The 21,252-nt window shown below is 34.4% G+C and overlaps 1 protein-coding gene and 1 long non-coding RNA gene across 3 annotated transcripts in view; one reads left to right on the top strand and one right to left on the bottom strand.

Moving 5' to 3' along the window:
- Positions 1-3,144: 3,144 nt before the first annotated feature.
- LOC111062490 (chloride intracellular channel exc-4) overlaps positions 3,145-21,252 on the top strand; it is a 42,248-nt gene continuing 24,140 nt past the window's right edge. The window contains exons 1-2 of one of the 2 annotated variants that reach the window (XM_039422786.1): positions 3,176-3,325; positions 19,021-19,085. Coding sequence is in view for 1 of the 2 variants with exons in the window: in XM_039422780.1 (XP_039278714.1) it covers positions 3,257-3,325 (69 nt within the window). In the remaining variant the exon portion in view is untranslated. Of the gene's footprint in view, positions 3,326-19,020; positions 19,086-21,252 lie in introns of both variants that reach the window. The other variant, XM_039422780.1, reaches the window with a different exon arrangement.
- Positions 6,897-11,507, bottom strand: LOC120350263. The gene is made up of 3 exons (XR_005570676.1): positions 11,319-11,507; positions 9,363-9,460; positions 6,897-7,209 (listed from the first exon to the last, which is right to left on the bottom strand). It is a non-coding gene; the product is annotated as an uncharacterized LOC120350263 (long non-coding RNA).

The following is a 21,252-nucleotide window of genomic DNA, read 5'->3' on the forward strand; positions in this document are numbered from 1 at the left end:
CATTGCAGTATAGTCTGTGCTACTATGCAACTCAAACCAGCTGTTATGTTTGCTCAACGAAGACATATTTCAGCTTTTATTTTTAATTGCTAAATGTATAAAATAATATTGAAAAATTACGTTTATTTGCATGAATGTCAAGCAATGGTTATCAAGAGCTGGAAAAACGTTTTTTTTTCAAACACATTAACAACATATTGTAATGAAAGAAGCGATTGTTTTGATTTATGTAGTTGTTCTGAACAAAAATCACAGCTAAAGTCATCCACCAATCAGATCCTGAATTTATTAAAAATAAATAAGTAGCGGGGCAGCAACATCCAGCAATGCTTGATACAAGAGCGTTCGAGCTTTTTGGCGTGAGCCAGTAATTCTGGATATGAGAGCTGCAGCAAACGATTCCCGAGGAAATTTTTAGTAGCCAGTAAAGCTGGATACAAGAGTGGAAGGACAAAATCATACAAGTTCCCTATAAGGCTATGTACACATGGTAGCGTCGCACCGCGCGGTTTGAGACGCGCGTCCGACCGCGTGGTGCGATATACAATGGAGATAATGGCAGCGTCCACATGCACAGCTCACTCAGCAAATCTGGACGCGCCGCGCACTGCGCCGCCCAGACTTTCAACCTGAACCGCGCGGCGACAGCGCAGTTCCCAGTACACTACAGTCAGTTGGACTGTACACATGAGAGCAGTCGGACGCGAGTTTTGATCTAGTTCACTTGTTTTGTGTAGTGATTTTACAGCAACTCTGTTCAGTGTGCAGCCATGGAAATGAACAATTTTGACACAGAATTGTTTATAGAAGAAGTAAAAAGTCGACGTGTCATATGGGATATGACGAGTCCTGATTACAAGAACTTGATGCCAAGTCGTCTTTTACGATCTCCAACAACTCGTCAAAAGATGAAATCGACATTCGCAAATAGTTAAAAAATTTGGGTTTGTATTTCCTCAAGTTAGGGTAAAGTGTCACAAAATCACCATGCGTTAATCTATTGGTCAAAATAGGGTGATTTGCCTTCGTTTTCTCGCTTTATATCTACGAGCCACATACATGTTACCTCTTCAACTTCCATTGCTAAACTGGAGGTGGACGCCGCGTATAAAACGCTTGCATGTGTACAACTGCAGAATTTTGGAAGTGCGTCACAACGCGCGGTACGACGCTACCATGTGTACATAGCCTAAGAGCGCAAAGGGTCAAGATTAAAGAACACTTGCTCTTAATTTCTTCGATAGAGCTCGAAGTAAAATCCTCTTTCTCTGGATAGAGAAATTAATTTTGACCGGCTTTTGTTGAATTTTGATTTGGAGGTAAAAGGGTAGGTTGTGTTTTTGTTTCTCACTGACAATGACATGCTGGAATTATTCGAAATGATAACTGATAAGATAGCAAACAGAGAACGGAAAAGTAGACTTCCAACACAAAGTACACAAACCACTCTCGGTCGCAGTCAGCACCGTATCGCGCATGCGCTAGTAACGGTTTTTCCCGTTCCACTCACTCAGTTCTTTGAATGTAACGTTCTTTGTGATGATGGTTACGAGCACTGAAACTGTAGCCAATCATCGTTCTATTTTGATGATAATACTAGTAGTTCTGTGAACAGTAGACCTCGCGCATTATTACGACGTCTCAAACCATAAGCACATCCATACTGATACACCAACTATTTATTTGATCAGATCATGCTTACACAAGATTTAATTATCATATAACGCTTTCCGGAATTTAGCGCGAGAAAAACAGAAGACATCTAGGCGCCCAGTCGAGTTGTTATACGTTCTTTGCATCCTATTTAATAGTGCATAAAAATTGCATTCAATAAGGCATGCAATTTATAGTCTACACAGCTGCTAATTTTTTACCAAGTTACATTGAGATATTGAATTGCATGCGTCATGGCATGCAATTTACAGTCAACTCGACTGCTGATTTATGATGAATATTTCTATAGTCTGATTTTCACTCTAATATTGACGTATGAAGGAGCCTTCTTTTTCCTTTTATATTATCCTTGAAATGCAAAATTTCCAAAAACCTTGTATATACGTCGACGTGCAATTTAAAAAGGAACATACCTGTCAAATTTCATGGAAATCTATTACCGCGTTTCGCCGTAAATGCGCAACATAATAAACATTTAAACATTAAGAGAAATGCTAAACCGTCGACTTGAATCTTAGACCTCACTTCACTCGGTCAATTATTATCCAATGATGATTTATCATCAAATTCAATATAATAATCAATATAGGCTATTATTATTTTATTCAATAAAGAGAAGAGTACTTTTGAATAATATTATTGATAAAATATAACGATTGTTATTTAACTGATGTTAAAAATCACTATAATCAAGTCAGCATATTGTCATTTCAAAGCAAAAACCTAACCCCCTAACCTACCCTTTCACATTTAAAACATAACTCTTGATAAAAACCCCTAATCCCTTCCAGCATATAGCTATTTCAAAGCAAAATCCTAACCCCCTATCCTATCTTTTAACCTTTGAAATATCAAAAAGCATAATTCTACCTGGACCATTGCCCCTTATAGCATATTGCAATTATAAAGCGAAAACCCAACCTACCTTTTATGACCTGTGATAGATTGATGTAAAATTTGTTTTAATTGACTGCTAACCTTACAGTTTGAAATATTTAGACTAATAATGTGATGTAATTTTATGACCTGTGATATATTGTTAAATTTGTGATTGTTTGTATATTTTTTGACGATGTCTTGCATTATTGTTTTTAATGTTCTGACAATAAACGAATCTTGAATTGCACCAAACTGTAATTCAAAACTTTAAACATTGAATCATTTCAGAATTTAAAAACCATAAAACAAAATAGAAACAAAGAGAAGCTGCTCCTTCAACAAGAACGTGGATTGCGCATGCGGATTACAATGAATTGTTGCTTGTAGATCTTCTGTATACATTTTTGCAATAATGTTAGTAGATTTATTTCGATCTTATCGTTGTATTAATAAAAATATCAACTTTAATAATAATATACTTTTTGTTGTAAAGGCTGTTATTTTTCAACTTTCTATAACGATTCATCAATTACAATTTTTCAAACAGAATTATAAAAGTTGGCCATCCTGCTTTTGCAAAGAGTAGAGAAGTCGAGAAAGCAAAACCAAAAGCCGAATTCAGTTGGCAGTGAGAACTTATTCTTCGTAGATTCTTTGTGTGAATTCGTGGTATAATCAGTGAAGTTTTTCTAAAATAGTGAAAATGTCAGAAGATACAAATCAGAATGGAACTGAAAATGGATCGGTTACAGAAATAGAACTTATTATTAAGGTAAGTCATTAATTTATATAAAAACTATAACCTATATGTATGAACTATGATCGTTATTATTAGTAACGTACTTTGCTTTCAGAATACATACTAGCCTATACCTCATTATTGTAGTCTTATAGGCTAGGTAGTCGGTAACTTCAAATCAAAATTTATGCTTTACTTTCAGAAATGTTGGAATTGTGAGCTATCCATATTCAATCTATAATAAAAATTATTAAGGATCAATAGGCCTACATGAAGTCGATAAAGTTGATATTATCTTTGCATAAAAAGTGAAAGGTATTGAATGCAAACAATCATGACAGCTGAATTAAACCTATCTCTCTACAACTTAAATACAATGAGTTTTGCAAGGCAACTGAAATTAAATTAATATAATTATTATCTAACAAATCTTATTGACTCGAACGCTATTAATTTTTCAATAGAAATGAATTTTATTTTTTGCCGCAAATCATGCAAGGCTTTTGGTTTTTTATTTATGATAAATCGAAATTACAAAAAATTTAATCACCTTCTCTAGGTAATAGAAATCTAATAAGACCCATAGTCTTATCATTATACCTATCCATGACAAACTGCAAGTTAATAAATCTGACATTAGTGTCATCAAAATAGTTCTTCAATAATTATTAAATTCATGATATGCAGTAGGTAGCCTTTTGCTACTGTGTTTTGGGTTACGCGTAAAATTTCCCTAGCTTGCTCACTGGTGCACTAATAAGTGAAGTGCAGTCGTTTCTGCAATTTTGACGTTTTGAAAAGATGTGTCCTACCCAAGGGATCAGAGGAAACTTTCTTTAATTTTGAGCAAACCAGTTGCTTATGACACCCGAAGCAAATTAACTGCTCGTTGGCCACTTACTATTAAATTAAGATTTCTGTAGATTACTTTCAAAACTATCGCATGGTGTTAAACATCATTAGCCTAACTTCTCTACTTTTAAAAAATTATCTGAACTTTCTAAAATAAGTTTTGTTTAGCTTTTTTAACATACCGGTATGTTATGGAAATCAGATTTTTTTTACAAAGATTACAAAATTACAGGGATCTAGGATCTTTCAAAAACTTTTCTTGAACTTAATCATTTCTTATTCTTTGAAAAATTATCATTAAAACTGCAACATTCACTTGAATGTAAAAAGCGTTTTTTAAGGAGCGCTTTTTATAGGGGTCGAAAAAAGTATACACACTTTGACAGTAAATGTCTTGGCAACGCACTGGCAGGCCGTTTTAGACTGCCGTATGTGGCTCTAGCGACGTCTTTCAAAGACATATCCATTTTTAAAGGATGAAGTTGATCCATCTGTGCACTTAAGACAGGCGAAGTATCGCTTTGCGCCGCTGACACTACATAATAGCCTACGCGTCGCCAACGCTACGACCCCAGCTCAAAATGTGATCAAATAAAAAAATATATTTTGGTGTGAACTGTTTATAGCATGCGTATCAATACTCTATACCAGTGGTCGCCAAACTTATGAGTCTGTGAGCTAGAATAGCATTTATAAATCTTCTAGTGAGCTACCAAGGAATATTAGAATAAAGAAAACATCTTTTATCGCCTATAGAGATACATTTCTAGTGTTGAAATCTACTTATCTCATAGCAAAAAGTATAACAAAGGTTGAAATGTTCATTTCAATGAGAGCAGTGGAACTCTTTTTGGCGATCAAGTATTTTCTTGACGTTGTAGCCGCCATTCTGATGCAGTTGTCCAAAACTAGTCCCTATATCTTATTTTTATGAATTTCATACTTGAAAAAGATGATTTACACAAGTAGGTAGAGCTGAGCATAGCTTTCAACCTCAATGCAACTTGAATAATAATTGGATATTTTTCTTTGGGGACTTGAGGCCAAATATTTCCAGTTGTAGAAAGTGATCTGAGAGACAAGATCATTTTAAAAATCCACAAATTCCATTTCAACTGAAGCCGGATCTCCACCAAAATGTTTTAGAACACAAGCTGCAAAATCTTCTGCATCGATCTCCACAAAAGGAGAGTTGACAAATTGTATCATATTCGATATGCTTTTAAAATCTTGAAATCGTTGATCAAACTGTTGTCTCAAGTCTGAATTGTAACGTATTCTTGGTTATTGCTGAGGTGCTGTGAAGGATTTTCCTCGTCATTGATTTTCTTCAAACTGGAAAAGTGTTTACATTCAAACTGGACGACATTCTTTTCCCACATCTCAAGCTCCTTGGAAAACAATGTTACAGTTGAAATCATTCCACCAATGTCCTTATCTTTCCTTGAAACTGCAAATTTAAATCATTCAACTTCTCAGTTATATCTGTGAAAAATGCAAAATTTTGTAGCCATGTTTCTCAATGCATGGTTGACAACCCAAGCATTTCTGTGAGCTACCAAAAACCTCCCCACGAGCTACCGGTAGCTCGCGATCGACTGTTTGGCGACCACTGCTCTATACTGATGCGTGCTACATCGTTCGAAGACGCTACGGCGGTCTTCAAATAGGCTGAATGTAGGTTCTAATATTATGCTCATCATATGATTGTTAGGGTGGAAACGTTAATATGATCAAGAATTAAACGTGAATACTTCTTGAAGGTTAATCATTCGAATCAGATTATTTCTGGTAGCGATAAAACTCGAATACTTCATTTGCAAATTTATGTTGAAATAATCATATGCAATCTTCATTTTCAATTCAATTTTTATTCTGTCTGAGACCAGTGTATATACCGGATAGACATTGTCAATTAATAAAAACGCAAAAGTTCAAATATGTACACTAATCTCAAGATGGCCGATCGAAGAGACTGACAAAACATACAATCTCCTCCTCACTCAAAGAATAGAGAGGGAGGTTAATTAGCTTCTCTAGGGGCACTTTTTCTTGAATACTCTCACCTCCAGCTCCCGCACATGCAGTGGAAGTCTATTGTAGATTTTTAATGCGCGCATTGGGTAGCAAGTGTGCAGCTTTCATTAATGGAGATAGATTTTGCTCCTATACTTGATTTTTGTGCCATAAGTCCTCTGCAAAAGTCGGTATTTGCTGAGCATAAGATTGTGAAAATAGGCGTGGGTTTTAGATCCTGTTCCTTCATTGACAATCCAACCAAATTATTTTTATGATACCACACATATGTAGTTGTAGACCATTCACATTATTCATGTGTGATCAATCGGCCCATTGTCCTTGACGGATTTGAGTTGGTTTTCACCTTGGAATAAATATACTGTACTATAAAATATTACAGATAATGTTTCAATTACTAAGATTACGTACTACTAACTGAATTATTTTTTTCATCTTTTTCCGCTAAGTATTCATTTACTTACATGCTCTACATTCTATTATAGTAAATGATGATTTATTACAACAACACCTTTAGAACCAGCTCAGAGATTTCAATCTTTAATATCACTTGTCAATTAAAAATAATAAAAATTGTAGACATGGAGTACAGTTATTAGATTCTTGGGTCCATGGTGATGGAAGTTGGTCAAAGTGATAATAAGTCCCATCACTTTTCAAACGTTGAGAAGTGGTTTAGTTAAAGTCATTAATGAATGCATTTAATTTGGACAGATCATTGGTTTGGTTTCGGCGGCGTTGTGTTGAGAGCTGAGAGCCACTCCCTGGGGCCCGCATCACTCAATGGTGCGGGGTGGGAGTGCCGTAATGGCGGATGGCGACCACCCGATGCCGATGCAGACTGTGCGGCTGTGGTGGTGTGATGTCGGCTCCCAGTCACGCACCGCCGCCCCGCCGCAACTCCAATTACATCTCAGTCTGTTTCGCTCGCTCTCACACACGCCGAAATATTACGCTGAAGTCAATGCAATATACATAGTGTCCCACGGAAGGTGTAACAGTAAAATACCATGGATTCTACATGAAATCTGTAACAAAAATCCCAGTAAAATTTTCTTATATCGACCTTAGTTTTCGAGATATATAGATTTTTCAATATTCTTGGAAAATGTCAATAACTAGGAACCTATCAGTCAAAATTCTAATTTTAAGGGTATGGTTGGATAAAGGAAGAAATTTCGAATAAGATTATAATTATTTTGCAATTCCTTTTTTTTGTAACTGGGCACCCGCCGAAAAGCCTTCGGGTTTGGCAGGACCTGTTTGAAATTTGGATTTGGACTCACGAATGTAAATTTTTCAACTTTGAGCGCTCATAAAAAGAAGAAACCCGTCAAACAAAGGAACAACTTATATGACTTCAAATTTATTCCTCTTTTCAACCATATCCTTAGAATATTATATGTTGACTATTCTGATATCTGATGATTGATGGATGGAACGGTTACTATTTGATATTCTAGAACAATACTATTGTAAACTCCAGGCTGACAAGGTGTCCAATTACCTATCCCTAAACTGTGAACCAATGTAGATTCCCAATTTTTTCTATTTCATTTATTGCCAATTAGAATATTCAAAACATATTAGCTTACAAAATCTTTATAATATGACATATCATTGAAAATATAAATAAATAAGCATAATTACTCATACATATACTTGAATAAAATTAAAATAAAATATAAAATCTAGGCATCACCAGCAAAAAGAAAAACTTTGCCCGCTGGTGAGAGTTGCAAAACAGTTAAAGAAAAACATAATATTTCGAAATAATGCAGAAAGTTAAAGTTAAATTCAACTAATAATTACAAAATTTTATAACAGCAGAATCATAAAAAATCAAACAAATATTGTGCAGAGAAAAGACTATAAAATGAAAATAAAATAATCTAAATTAAAATTGCTATATTTAAGGTAAAGAAATATTCCCTCTTAATCCACTCATTGACGCTCTTTTTACTAATTTTGAAATTCAAGTCTGAAGGCATTGCATTGATCAGTTTACTGCTTGTGTAAATTAGCTGTCTTCTGATCAATGAAAGTTTAGTAGGATAAACTTGAAATTCCTCTGTTACACCCGGTCTGAAATGATAAGTGTTATTGATCAACTTTGGGAAGATATTTTTATTTTTTATCAAGTATTTTATTAAGACTTTGACATATAGTTGTCTCACGGTAAAAACATCAAAATCCAGGAAAATTAGCTTTGTTGGGTATAACCTTGGTTTATTCAAGATAGTTTTTATTATATTTTTTTGAATGATAAATAGATTTTCCATGTGTACATCATATGCAGCACCCCATATCACTAATCCATATTGTAAAACTGATTGAACTATGGCATGATATACGGTTTTTAAGTTATTTATATTCAATTTTTTGTTTAATTTATAGAATTTATAAGAAATGTAGTTCAGTTCTTTACACAGAAAAAGTTATATGAGATTGCCATTTAAAGTTTTCATCAATTATTACTCCAAGATATTTAGTATTATTTACTTTTTCTATTTCTGGGCAGTTACCTTTTAAATGATTTGTGCAAATCGAATGCAGTTTCAGCTTGAAACGATTTTCTGGTTGTTCAGTTGAATTTAGTGAAAATGTTATATATTTTGTTTTGTTTACATTCAAACTCATGGTATTAAACCTATCCTGTATTAAATTCATTCAAATCGACTTCAATCTCGACTCTAACAATTCCTCCTTCAAATATATTTGATTACCTAACATAGATATTTGTATATATCATGAGGAAGTCAGGCATCCCAAGCCTATACCCCAAGTGTTTGGAAATTTGATGGGTTGGAAGTCGACACTGAGGAATATCCAATAGGAGAATAGGAGGGGAATTCGGTTTCACTAGTTAATTATCTATCCATATATTAAATAAAGACATCAGTAGGTCACCAGAGACCAACTATTGATTTAATTTAAAATACGTTAGGACACCAATGAAACACCATGATTGTCGGGAAGGTGGCCCGAGTCTTCTGACAACCCTAGTATAAAAGCGGACGCAATAAAAACTAATGCCCACGACTCGCTCGCCTCGGACACTTGGCGACCCACTGGTGAATGATGTCAATAACTAGGCCTAATTGAAAAATACTTATTTCAATTATTGATAAAAGCTCGTAATGTAGTATGTATTACAAGTAGTATGTTTGATTACTCTTACCTCTGAAGGGGTTTTCCTTCTCTCATCGTTTTAGAAGTATTCTGTAGAAGCTGAGATGAGTGGTCGAACATTGTTTACGATGTTTTGTCGTCCACTACCTGTATTGAAAAATGTTTTTTTTCGATATAATTGAGAGGAGGTAGAAAATGAGATATTTATTTCCATCAATACAATTGAGAGGAGGTAGAAAGTTAATAAGGTAGAAATAAAATGAGAAATATTCATCATTTATGTATAATATGAGTAATAGATGCGCCTTCTTCCTATCTGGTGCGTTTACTCATGTTTTCATGCTTCTTTTTCTCTTATTGCCAGTCTGAAGCCCACGTTTCTCTATAGCACGATCGCAAACTTTCGAAGTCTCTGTAGATGTTTGCAAATCGACAGGCGCTTGTTGTCAGCTGGCAACTTTGTGTCATGTCGTGATAGAAAGGAGGGGATTACGGTTTTTGTTCGCAGTTTGACTATGACTGTCTCCTTTGGCCTTGGCGTCGAAAAATCTTTGCAACTGCTAGACTTAAAAATGCATCTCATTTACAACATCTGCTATATTCGAAAGCTCTTGAATGCGCTCACTTAATGTTTGCAGGTTCATTTTATTTTCTCAAGTATTTTTCCATAAATGGATTACGGAGATATTGGAAATTTCATCATTACTTGCCTCCCAAATTTTTTTTTCTCTACTCCAGTCTTTCTAAGTTTAGTTATAGAGAAAAGATAACAGAAGTAGATGTCAAGCCGATTACTGTCGACTACTGTCTATTATTACTGTTTTGTTGGGGTATGAGTGTAAGAACGGCTCTAGGAGAGGCTACCAACGTCACATAGCTTCACGAAAAATAACTACTATAGTGAGGTCCACGTTATAATGATAGTGAAAAAACTGTTATTTTGGTATATCACGCTTATTTTCTGTCAGTTATGAGATATGGAGTAATTTTTTGGGGGAAAAGTATCGAGAATAATGGAAAATTCATACTGCAGAAGAAAGCTATTAGGATAATTTATAAGATCTTGCAGACCTTATTTTAAAGAAAAGAGATTTCTGACTGATCCTGCTATTTATATATTAGATTTAGCATTCTTCGTTTTCAAAAATAGACGAATGTATGAGGAGAACCAGGTGAGTCATCCCCATAATACAAGATTTGTATTAATACAAGGTTTTGTTTACCCACATCATAGCCTGCTGGAGAGTGGCCCGTTTTATATTGGAATGAAAATATTCATTCCAATTCCATCTCACATAAGAGAAATTGAGGACTTGAAGGAGTTCAAAAAAACATTCAGGGAATTCCTTATTGTATTCTGTCCTTACAGGTTAGCAGACTTCCTTGTTAGTTAATGTTAATTAATGTTTTTGTTCTATTGACTGTTGTGTTGAAATATGAAGGATGGTAGATATTAGATTAAACTTTGACGTGTCATATACTGCGGGATCGTTGCTCCCTTAATGCAGTTTAATAATTGTGATGAACAAGAAAAGTAAAGTAAGTAAAGTGAACGATATTCGCAGACTGCGCCATTGAAATACGGTGGGGGGGGAGCTACCTTGAGTAATTATTTCAGATACTTGCCATTACTTCCTTAGAGGAAATATAATTATTACATTTTTAGTAATAGTAGTACTCTTGTTTGATAGCCTGATGCTTTCATTTGGTTCTTCATCATTCATGACTCACAAGTTTCTAAGCATTCTAGTTTGTTCATCATTCATGACACGCAAGTCTCTGGGCATATTGGACATGCATTGAACTTTTTCTTTAAGTTCGAAGCAGAACTATTGAAAATAATCATTTCTAAAGAATTTTGGTTGATGTCTGGAAGCTTAATCAATGTATGGTTTCCCATTTCAAATTAAAAATTTAAGTTTGAATATCCGAATAAAATTGAAATTTTGGATTAGTCTCTAATTCTAACATCATAAATCTTGAAAGTAAACTTGAAAGTACTTACTTTCATAAACTTGAAAGTAAAATCGTTAACCGTAACTTATTTAAATAAAAAATTTTCCTTCAATGCTTGGTAACCTATAATCCTTAACACCCCAAATAAATGTTGATTTAAAATAAGCTTCTACTATGGGTTTTAAACTGACTTTCACAACTTCGTAACCTTTTTAGCGCTTATTGAACTCATCTGCGAGGTGAGCTGGCAGATGATTGACAGTTGTACTGAGTGATTCAGTACACATTGTTCTGCAAGATTCTGTTGTGTGTGTGTGTGTGGCAATCAGTGATCGAAGCTGAATTATGAAGACGTGCTGCGACTGGGACTGGGATGCCCGACGCCCGCCGTTGTAAGTTGAGAGAAAGTTGCTGGGCGCACCACACTTACACTTCTTGCAATCTCTCTCTCTATATATTTATTTATCAATGTTATCTGTGTTGATGCTGGTGCTGCGGTTGAATAACAGCGACCGGTTCCATGCCAACTCGCCCATCCCATATTTGAAATGCGATTCTGCAATAATAGCAGTGACGCACAAGGAAACCACCACCTATACATGGACATGGTCGCCGGAAATCAATCCACTGCAATAAAAAGATGTCCGCACCAACTGGACCACTAAACTCACAATTTCGCTGGACAACACTTCCTATATCAGGCTTGATGTTCATGTGGTCTTGTGCATTTTATTTCATCTTACTTGACACTTTCTTCAGGTTCTTTGAAGTTCTGTGTTTTTCCGGGGTTGAAACCAACATTCTTTGTCTTCATCGTTTTTCTCATCCAAATAATAAGATGCGTTTGAAACAAAACAAACGTTAGTGGCCCTATATGTACAGTCATGTTCTATTTGTATTTTTAAGAAAAGTTGAGCTGATGAGATTGGAAAGTTGAGCTAAAAGTGGAATTCAATGCCATCTAGACTAATTCTCAAGTGGTAAATTCTAACAGCAAGCGTTGTTTGGCGCTCTGGCTATGATCATTTTATGATCATAGGTGGTAAAATTTTAAATATGTCCATTGAATATATTTGTATAGCAACTACAGTCGCATTACTTTCTTTATTCGTTTGTTTGAAGTTGTTCTAATTTTATTTCTGTATTTCTACACAGCCTACAAATATTTGAATAACCTATCTGATCTTGGAAATTAATATTTCTGTCCCAGATAGTACCCACCATACTACTCTCGTTACCTTATGCTCCTTTTCAGTGCTTATATCCGATCAGATACTCTGTAGTTGTTATTCTGACCTTTGAAAGTAATACGAAGACAGAGTGAAGTGAACTTACCCTGTTTACAAGAGTATGAATTATTATTGATGTGTTAATTAGTGAGCAGGCATAGGAGTGTAGGAGGACGTCTTAAACTTTCTGTTCAATTTAAAGTGTTTTCTTGTCCGTATGTGACTTGCCCTTGAACTCAATTACCATCGAATATTTGAATACTGAACAGAGGCAGCCTTGTTTGTCTTCAGTGGGTATTTTTTGGTCGTACATTTTCAAGAAATGACTTCTGTACTTGAAACATCAAAAATGTCCATCAACTAAACAACAATTCATTTTTTAAGGATGTTTTATTACTTTATGATATAAATTGTTATAAACAACAAATTGAACATAAAATATACATACATTCGAATCGATGTAATGCAAAGTAACTAACTATATATTTACTATGTGTAAATGAAGAAATGGAATATTTGATATGGTAGTTTCTTATTTTTTTAAATTGTAATGTATGAGTGCTCCATAATAATTATTCTCGTGACACATTAAATTATTGTCGTTTGGCCGTCTATGATATCCTATTGGCTATCCTTGCCATTTTGTGCCTCCATTGTACGATACGTTTCATAATACGCCGATCGGCCTTATCTTAACCGAGTGGTTTGAAGCTTCAAAACATCAGTTTGTGCCAAGTGCATGGCTGTTTGTTTATTTCATTATATCCACAAATTATGTTGTCAGCTTTTATTGTCTTTTGTAGGTTTAGCTCCGAACAATTATGGTGACATTGAATATTTTCAAGATGTGGTATCTCGTTCTTATTAACTCAATCCATCTCTTTTTTAACTCCCGTTCGCACAGTGAAATCTTAAACAGTATCGAATCAGCTGGTGGTTTAATCTCAAAGTGAATCACATTATTACAAATGAGATTTGATGTGGATTTAATCCAATTTAAAATGAAATTTTGTTTCAACTAGAACTTTGCAGCCGGCACTGAATCTGGCCTATGTTTTTACAACGAACTGCAGTCTCTCAAAAAGCCTAAACCCTTAGTGTAAGTGATGAAGAAAGCACACTTTTCGGTGGACAGCTGTCGTCAGAATTCACCCCCTGAATGCAATGCCAATGCGCCAGGTGTCTGGCCTTCTGTCTGCTTAGGTATATGACTTACTTTAGGTATAGCAACGTAGGCACAGTTGGCTAACGAGTCAAGTCGAGCCGTTGAATATTCTGGACTAAATTCTCAACTAGACTTTCCTCAACGATAGATCCCAGTCGAGACCTTGCTTTCGAAACTGGCCTACTCATTGCGAACTGTACCGCTAATAATAATTATATTCTCGCTGCATTTCTGTTGTCACCAGACGTGCACTTTCTCAGGCCGCAGAGCTTGAAGCTTAGTCAGTGTTTGCTTATCAGCCTCTGACGAAGGATTTTGTGGTCGGAAATTGACAAACTACGTCCGACCACAATTTGTTCTTTCAACTGAAAGTGGAATGAAGATTACTTAACTTTGTTCATTTTAAAATACTGTTCTGTCATTGAACTTGGGTTGTTGCAACGTTTTTCACCACTAATATTGTCTTGTCTGCGACGGAAACCACCGTACAAAGTACTTTGCAAGAATAAAAAAGGAAATATTTTCAATTGATAATATATAAACTTTGATATCATTTATTTTAATGTATTGGTTTAAAATCTGGGGAAATTTATCAACTTTATACAAAATACTCAGGCTATACCAAACTTTCCGTGGAATTCAGCAATTTTATACATTGTAATGTACATTATTTCAGTACCTATTCATCTACGATTACTGTGCAATCGGTGATATGAATTGCGTTTACTCAACTTCCAGCATGTGAAAAGGAAAACCTATTTATTTCATCTCAAATGCGAGGAGAATTCGTAGAGGAAATGAGAACCTCAAAAATCACTATGTTGCTAAACAGCTCTCGCGTTGTGTTGAGTGTTGCAAAAATTAAGTTAAACTTATTGAAAGTTGAATTTTAACACGTGTTCAACATTGCTTTAGTGTTAGTTTGTGAATAGTCTGTGCCAATACTATGTCGGCAAACTCTTCCGTTTTACAGTTATTTTAATGAAAAGTGGGCGTTTTTATGTTTTCAAGCTTTAATGAGCAAATATTTACGGTGCTCATGAACGAGGAATGATGGTTGTCGGAAGTGTTAGTCAACAGTTGGCGAATGGAATAGATATGAGTGTCGGTAGTGTAGCAGTGTAGGGTGGTTGGTAGTGGAGTGGCCTCTCAGTCTCAGCCAACGCACAAAGGCATGTCAAGGATAACGCATTGCCGTAAAATGCTGGCGGCCTCAAGCCTTCTACTAAACCGCTGGCTGTTATTTACGCTCTCCTGCTAGAACAAGAGCGGTGCTTGAGTCCTATACAAGTACAGTGACCCATTTACTTGTACTCTCGAAGCCCCAGAGTGGAAGCTGTGGAAGGTCGCAGTTCGTAGCTCTAGCAGTAAAGTGAGACCTTCGCAAACTCATCTCTCGTCTATTCTTCTAACAGTCGTCATTTCCTTAAATAGATCTTGTATTGACATATTCATGAGTCATAGCTTCATTGAATGGTATTCTTTGGTATATCCTGATGACCTTTACTATTGACGCAGGTACACTATTGATGCAATACTGAAGTATTGATGTGATGAATGTATTTCCTGTGATGACAACAAAATGTATATTATATTGTTTGTTAATGGACATAATAAACTACATAACCTACGTTAATATTACAGTATTTTCAAATTTGAAAATTTATATTTTTCAACTTCGACAATCAACTCCTACGAATGCCTAATTCATATCAGCAAAGACCAAATCTACTTATCTAATGTCACACTGATATGTCCAACTTTGCCAAGTTCTCTTTCAGTATCCAGTACCTATTAATGTAGGTTTCTTTTTATATTGACTAATGTTATTTTCGACCTTGTTTGTTTTTAATAATTCTTCTTAATATTATAAAATTGTAATTTATTGTTTTCTGGTGAAATATAGGTCGTCAAATCTTCACTTATGCTATCTATATCAAATTAACCACTATGCTCTATTGTTTTCTGTATCAAAACTGTAAAACTTGAATGTCAGTACCCCTCTGGGGTCAAGGGGAGCATAAAATTCCTAACCCAACATCTTTTTCCGAAAACAAATTAAAGATATAAACTTTTCTCCAGGGTGAGGGTTACAGAGATACATAAATTATTTCTGTGTAACTAATTTTAAACTCCTTAATAATTCAAATAATACAATTTAAACATGTTTCAAATGTGTAGTATATTTTCGATAGAGTATATAGTAAAAAAGTAAATTGGTTACATGTGTGATGTGCCCTCGAACCACTTTCGGGCGTACGGACTGCACCCCTGCTTTCACTGAATAAGTTAAAAAAGTCCTAGATTATCTCCAAGCCCTTGTAAATTTTAATTCATCGTCTAATGTATCTTTCTTCCTCATTCTCGTGATTAAATTGGTTGTGGAGAGTAACACTCAAAACAATGGATAGGATATGTACATGCACAGATGTAATGTACATGCGAAAAATAGAGGACTTCCGTTGATGCTACTGGAAAGTGAATGTAGCTACATCCGTTGCTATCTCTACGTTTATCGAAAAATCTAACACAAATAATACTATGAACAATGTACAGTCATTGTGACCTGATTTCTTTTTGCAATATTTTTAACAAATTCAAATTCTTGCTCTGGAATACAGTACATTTTTATTAGCATTTTCGATGAATTTGTCTTTTTAATCCAAATAAATCCTTTAGTCTCATTTATATTTTCTTTTCAATTACTATTTTCAAACATAAAAATTCATAATTTATTTTTAACTGAATACTAGTACAGGATTCATAGATGAATAAGAATAATATTTTATTGTTACTGACAAATTATTTTATGCGAATGGGCTTATTATTTTGTTTGTTCAGATTTTTTTTTAAAAGAATGTTCACCGCTGTTCGTGTATCGAATCTTCCTTGATGTATTTTATTTCTAACAAGGTATTGAGAAACCCCTGATGGGATGAGAGTTCGATCGATTTCATTCCTTCCGCTTAGTAATCAATATTCCGCTAGGTGAATTGGCTGAATATTCTGATTGCATAGCTTTCCCGTACTTAATTTATTTCTTTTGTTACGTATCTGATTATCATTTTCTTGATCCTGTTCCATTGCTTGTCTCTAGAATCTCTAGAATGGTATTAGCACAGACAATCAGAGTTGTGGAGATTTGGACATATCTTAGAATGTCATATCATATCATATCAATTCATATCATATATTTAGAATGAATGAGAACAGAATGCCTAAAATGATATTTAAAGAGAGGCTGCATTCAAGAAGGAAGAGAGGAAGACCGAGAATAAGGTGGGAGGATGAAGTGGAAGAAAAACTCTAAAAAATATCTTTAGATATTTGATATTTCATTTAATAAATGTTATATTGCCAGGTCTGACAAAAACTTGATGATAATAATAATAATATTAAAATAACACCTGTATAATAATGAATTTAATACTAAATTATGGCAATGTGAAGAATACATGTAAATGTAGTGGAAAGTTGTGTGTATATTTTCGGCTTCAAAATTTTCTGAAATAACTTAATTTATTCAAAGTGCGGTGATATTAAGTGCAATATTTGACTATAATTTGGTATTTTAATCATTCTAAATTCAAAATTTCTAGCTCATATATATTTTTGGACAGAACTTTGAACATCAATTTTCCTCAGTAAGAACATAACCCATTTTTTTGGACATTTTATTATTTATCAAAATTTGGGAACAGAATAGTTTTGGGCTATGCCTGTTGTTCTATCCCGATCATATTCATATGATTTGTAATTGTATCAACAAATAAATAAATAAATAAAATGTAGAGGGTGGAGATGAATGATAGGGAACCGAGAAGTGTAGAGAGCTCTAGTGGTGGCGGCCGAAGCTCATATTGGGCTGTAATGCTGACAAAAAATGTATTTACAATCGTTCGATACTACCAATAGTATCTATTTTGTAAATTGAAAAATCGACTGTGCTATGATTCTTGTAACACTTGATTCTTTGTAACAGGAAAGTTAATGAAATTAATATTCTGTGGGAGACAAGCTATATAGGAGGAAAGTCATCTGAATTACTGCCTCCGTTAGAAATGGGTGGGCCAGTGCTAAAGTATTCAAATTAAAAGACATAATTTGAATATGAAGTGCTTCACTTGACGAATAGTGAAATAACAATCTTATCTACAACTTCAAGCACGAGAAAAGCTTTCAAATATTACTCAACAATCAAGCAGACAATTGAACTAAATTGTGACTGAGAGATATTATGATTTGTATGCTCAGTGTATTTTGAAAGCTTGACATGAAAATCTCAGCCTACATGATGAATGAAATATCCCTATTTATAACTCTACATCTAAGATGCATTCTCATTCTAGATGCTGGACCTGTATTGTTTGATTTTTATAAATTCTTTATTATCAAAAGAAGCAGGAGTGCCCTATCCACCAAACGGTTAATACTCTTAACATACGTTTAATTAATGATAATAATCTAGAAAACATATTAAGGAACTATTTTTTTTTATTTACAATACCCGTTTATAATTATTTGACAGCTAGTTGGCTGTTAATCTATGTAGGTCAAGGGATATGTTGCATAAAATATAATGCATGCTATCATTTGCATCAAACTAGATACTAGAACAACATGATTATTCTTCAGTGCTTATTCTTCATGCTTATTCTTTTCTGAATAAATACAGAATACCTAAACAATTTACATTTGAATATCTTATGACAATGGAATTTTATCAAGTACTGTTCCTATGTTTTCAATATCTTATTTATTTTCTTATAACTTGATTCCTCCCATTTTTTATAATATTTTCCCTGCAATTCATGCAATACATTTTGCTTATATTATTGCTTACTCAATAACAATGTTTAGTTCATATTAACTATACAGAATTTCCATTTATCTTTTGATATTGTGGCAATAAAGCAAATAACATTTCAATAAATGAACCGTACAATGTATTGAAAGTATTAGTATTGTAATATTTTCACTTTTATCATTTGAACTGGAGAAACCCGCTAATCAACGAATGATTTATGATCATTTTGAACGCTTGTTATTAGCCGAGTGAATTATGATTAGTTGAGTTGGGTGTACTAATTTATTGAGCGATAATAATTATTGTTCTCTCTATTGGTGAAGTCTGCTGTCATAATGCAACTGCATATCATCTAGATTAATAAATTAGAAATTTGCATGGGAGGTCTTTTTATTGTGAAAGCAAATTGTATCCTATAAGTGATGTCTATTATAGTGTTATTATTTTTAGTATTTTAATGTTAAGTAGGTACTATCACGTGTTGGCCAATTATGAATAAATTTTGTGCAAGAGTTTTCACATAATCACTAACTAATCATTCTCTTTGCAGGTATGACTTGGGTACTCTGCTGAGAACCAAAACCAACCATATCTAATGTTCTGGTTGACGTTTTCGTGAGTCACATGCTACTATTCTATTCATTAACAAATAGAGAAGGCGTAGGGGATTATTAGTTTTCAATCACTAAACTTTTGTGATCTTCAACACTAGAATAAATCCTAACCAATTTTTTCCTACACTCCAAGGGCTTCGATATTCGATTAAATAGAAAATTTAAAGTCACTTTCTTTGAGAAAATGACTGGTTCACTAATCTTCAGTCTACATATCTCTTTTTTACAAATTTGGGATCAGACTGTCAACTTTGAGAACTGGAAATCTTCTCAAAGAGGTCGAGCATTGCATCTTAACCTCACCCGAAGAATTAAATCAGTTGATAAAATTATATTGTAGTGTTTCGGTTTGGATCCTTGATAAGGCAGCGCTTTTGGGTTTTGGACAAGAAAGTTACTTTTATTAGACTTATTTAAAAATTATCCGTAAGTGTTTATGTGAATTATGAATATTTATCTGTATTTCAAAGGTGTCTTCGAAGCTTTCAAACATAATTTATATGCTGTTGAACTTGGTGTATCTCAGTCCATTACAATTTCAGTGTCCTGCTTTTGCAGATCTTATCTTGTGCAGTTGTGACTTGTCTTATGTATGTGGTGCATTTCTACTCTGGTTGGGACCTAAAGTTTGTTGTCAGGACTTTCACAACAGTAAATGAAAGGAGAGCCGCAATTGCTGGCATTTTTACAGCAATAAAGAAGTGGGACGATTCTCTTCTGTAGAAATGCCTCCTTTCGCGGTCTTCACTTCACTTTTGTTGTCAAATTCTGTATTTTCTCTAGGAGTTGTAATTTTGATGAACGCCTGTACTTTTACATCTTATTGATCAATACCAAATTTCTCATTTTCGCCTCGGATCCAGTAGGGCTTCAGGCTACAGTAGAGCCTGTCTCTCAATCTTCAACCTATTTTCAGTCCGTTCCCTTTCATTGATATTCAGTCAGAATGGGACAATAATAATAAATTATTGTATAATTATTATTATTTTGTTTTAAAAGAAGTATCAATTTGTCTTATAGCCTATTTGCTGAGGATGATGCCCACATAGGCTCTATTCTTGTGTGTTAGTAATAGGACGGATGATGAGAGATAAGTGGACCTACGGCTTTAGGTGGATTCCGAACCACCGAGAAGTGATTTTGAACCAATTTTTGGTATTGAACATTTTCACTCAAAAAAGTGAAATTGAATAGTGGTTTATTAGACAACAAAATACCCTATACAAAACCATCAGCTTTGTTTCAATTTTCAATCATCGATATTTGAACCCCATACAATTCTGAGGAGAACAAACTATGATTTTCCCCCTCCATCTAACATATAACTCCTCGCGGGTAGAAAAGATGAAATTATCTTCACCGACCACTGACTGTCTCTGCATCTTCCACTCACTTTTCGAGTACCGTATGCCAAAATACATTATATTGTAAGAAGGCCGGCCCTAAAAGCTATGCTAGCTCAGTGAGCTGTGCAATATGTAATTTATGTCGGTGGAGTGAACTGACTGGTTGATCGTCGGTCATCCATCGTTTATTGCTTTCTGCTCGCTGCGGATAATCGTTAATGGTTGCAGTGGCTCACCAAATTGCTCACTAATTATTGTAAGCATCGGCCCTCAGTAATTGCCTCCTCCCTCCTCTGCTGAGTCGACCAGTCTGTCCGCTGAAAATATGTGGGTGTCATCTTGATCGTTTGCAATTACATGCACATTCATGCACTCTGGGGCTTCTGTTGGCTGCATGAAAATTCAAATTCACTTGCATTTGACTGTGACTAATGCTTCATATTACTATATTAGCCTATGGATAAATAATTATTCTCTGGTCAAATTGGCATATTTTTCTCATGATTGTATAAATGGGATATGCATTTCTATAATAGGAAAATAATTTATAAATAATCTGTAGTATCTATAGTGATTGCAAATATACAGGCTTTAAAGAGAACATTCCAAAGAGAGAAAGGAACCTTTTTTAAAATGAATTTCTGGTCAATTTCGAATTTTCTACTTATTACAAAATCAAAAATTCCATCAAAAATATTTCTAATAGTGAAGCAATGTTTTAATTGTTATCATTAGTTGTTGACACTGCAATATTCAAAACTATTATTCACACATTATGTATTTTCATTCGTCCAAAAATAAATGATCACAAGTAAAGATGAA

Source organism: Nilaparvata lugens, chromosome 1, assembly GCF_014356525.2.
Source record: "Nilaparvata lugens isolate BPH chromosome 1, ASM1435652v1, whole genome shotgun sequence".
In the NCBI taxonomy this organism is placed as follows: Eukaryota; Metazoa; Arthropoda; class Insecta; order Hemiptera; family Delphacidae; genus Nilaparvata; species Nilaparvata lugens.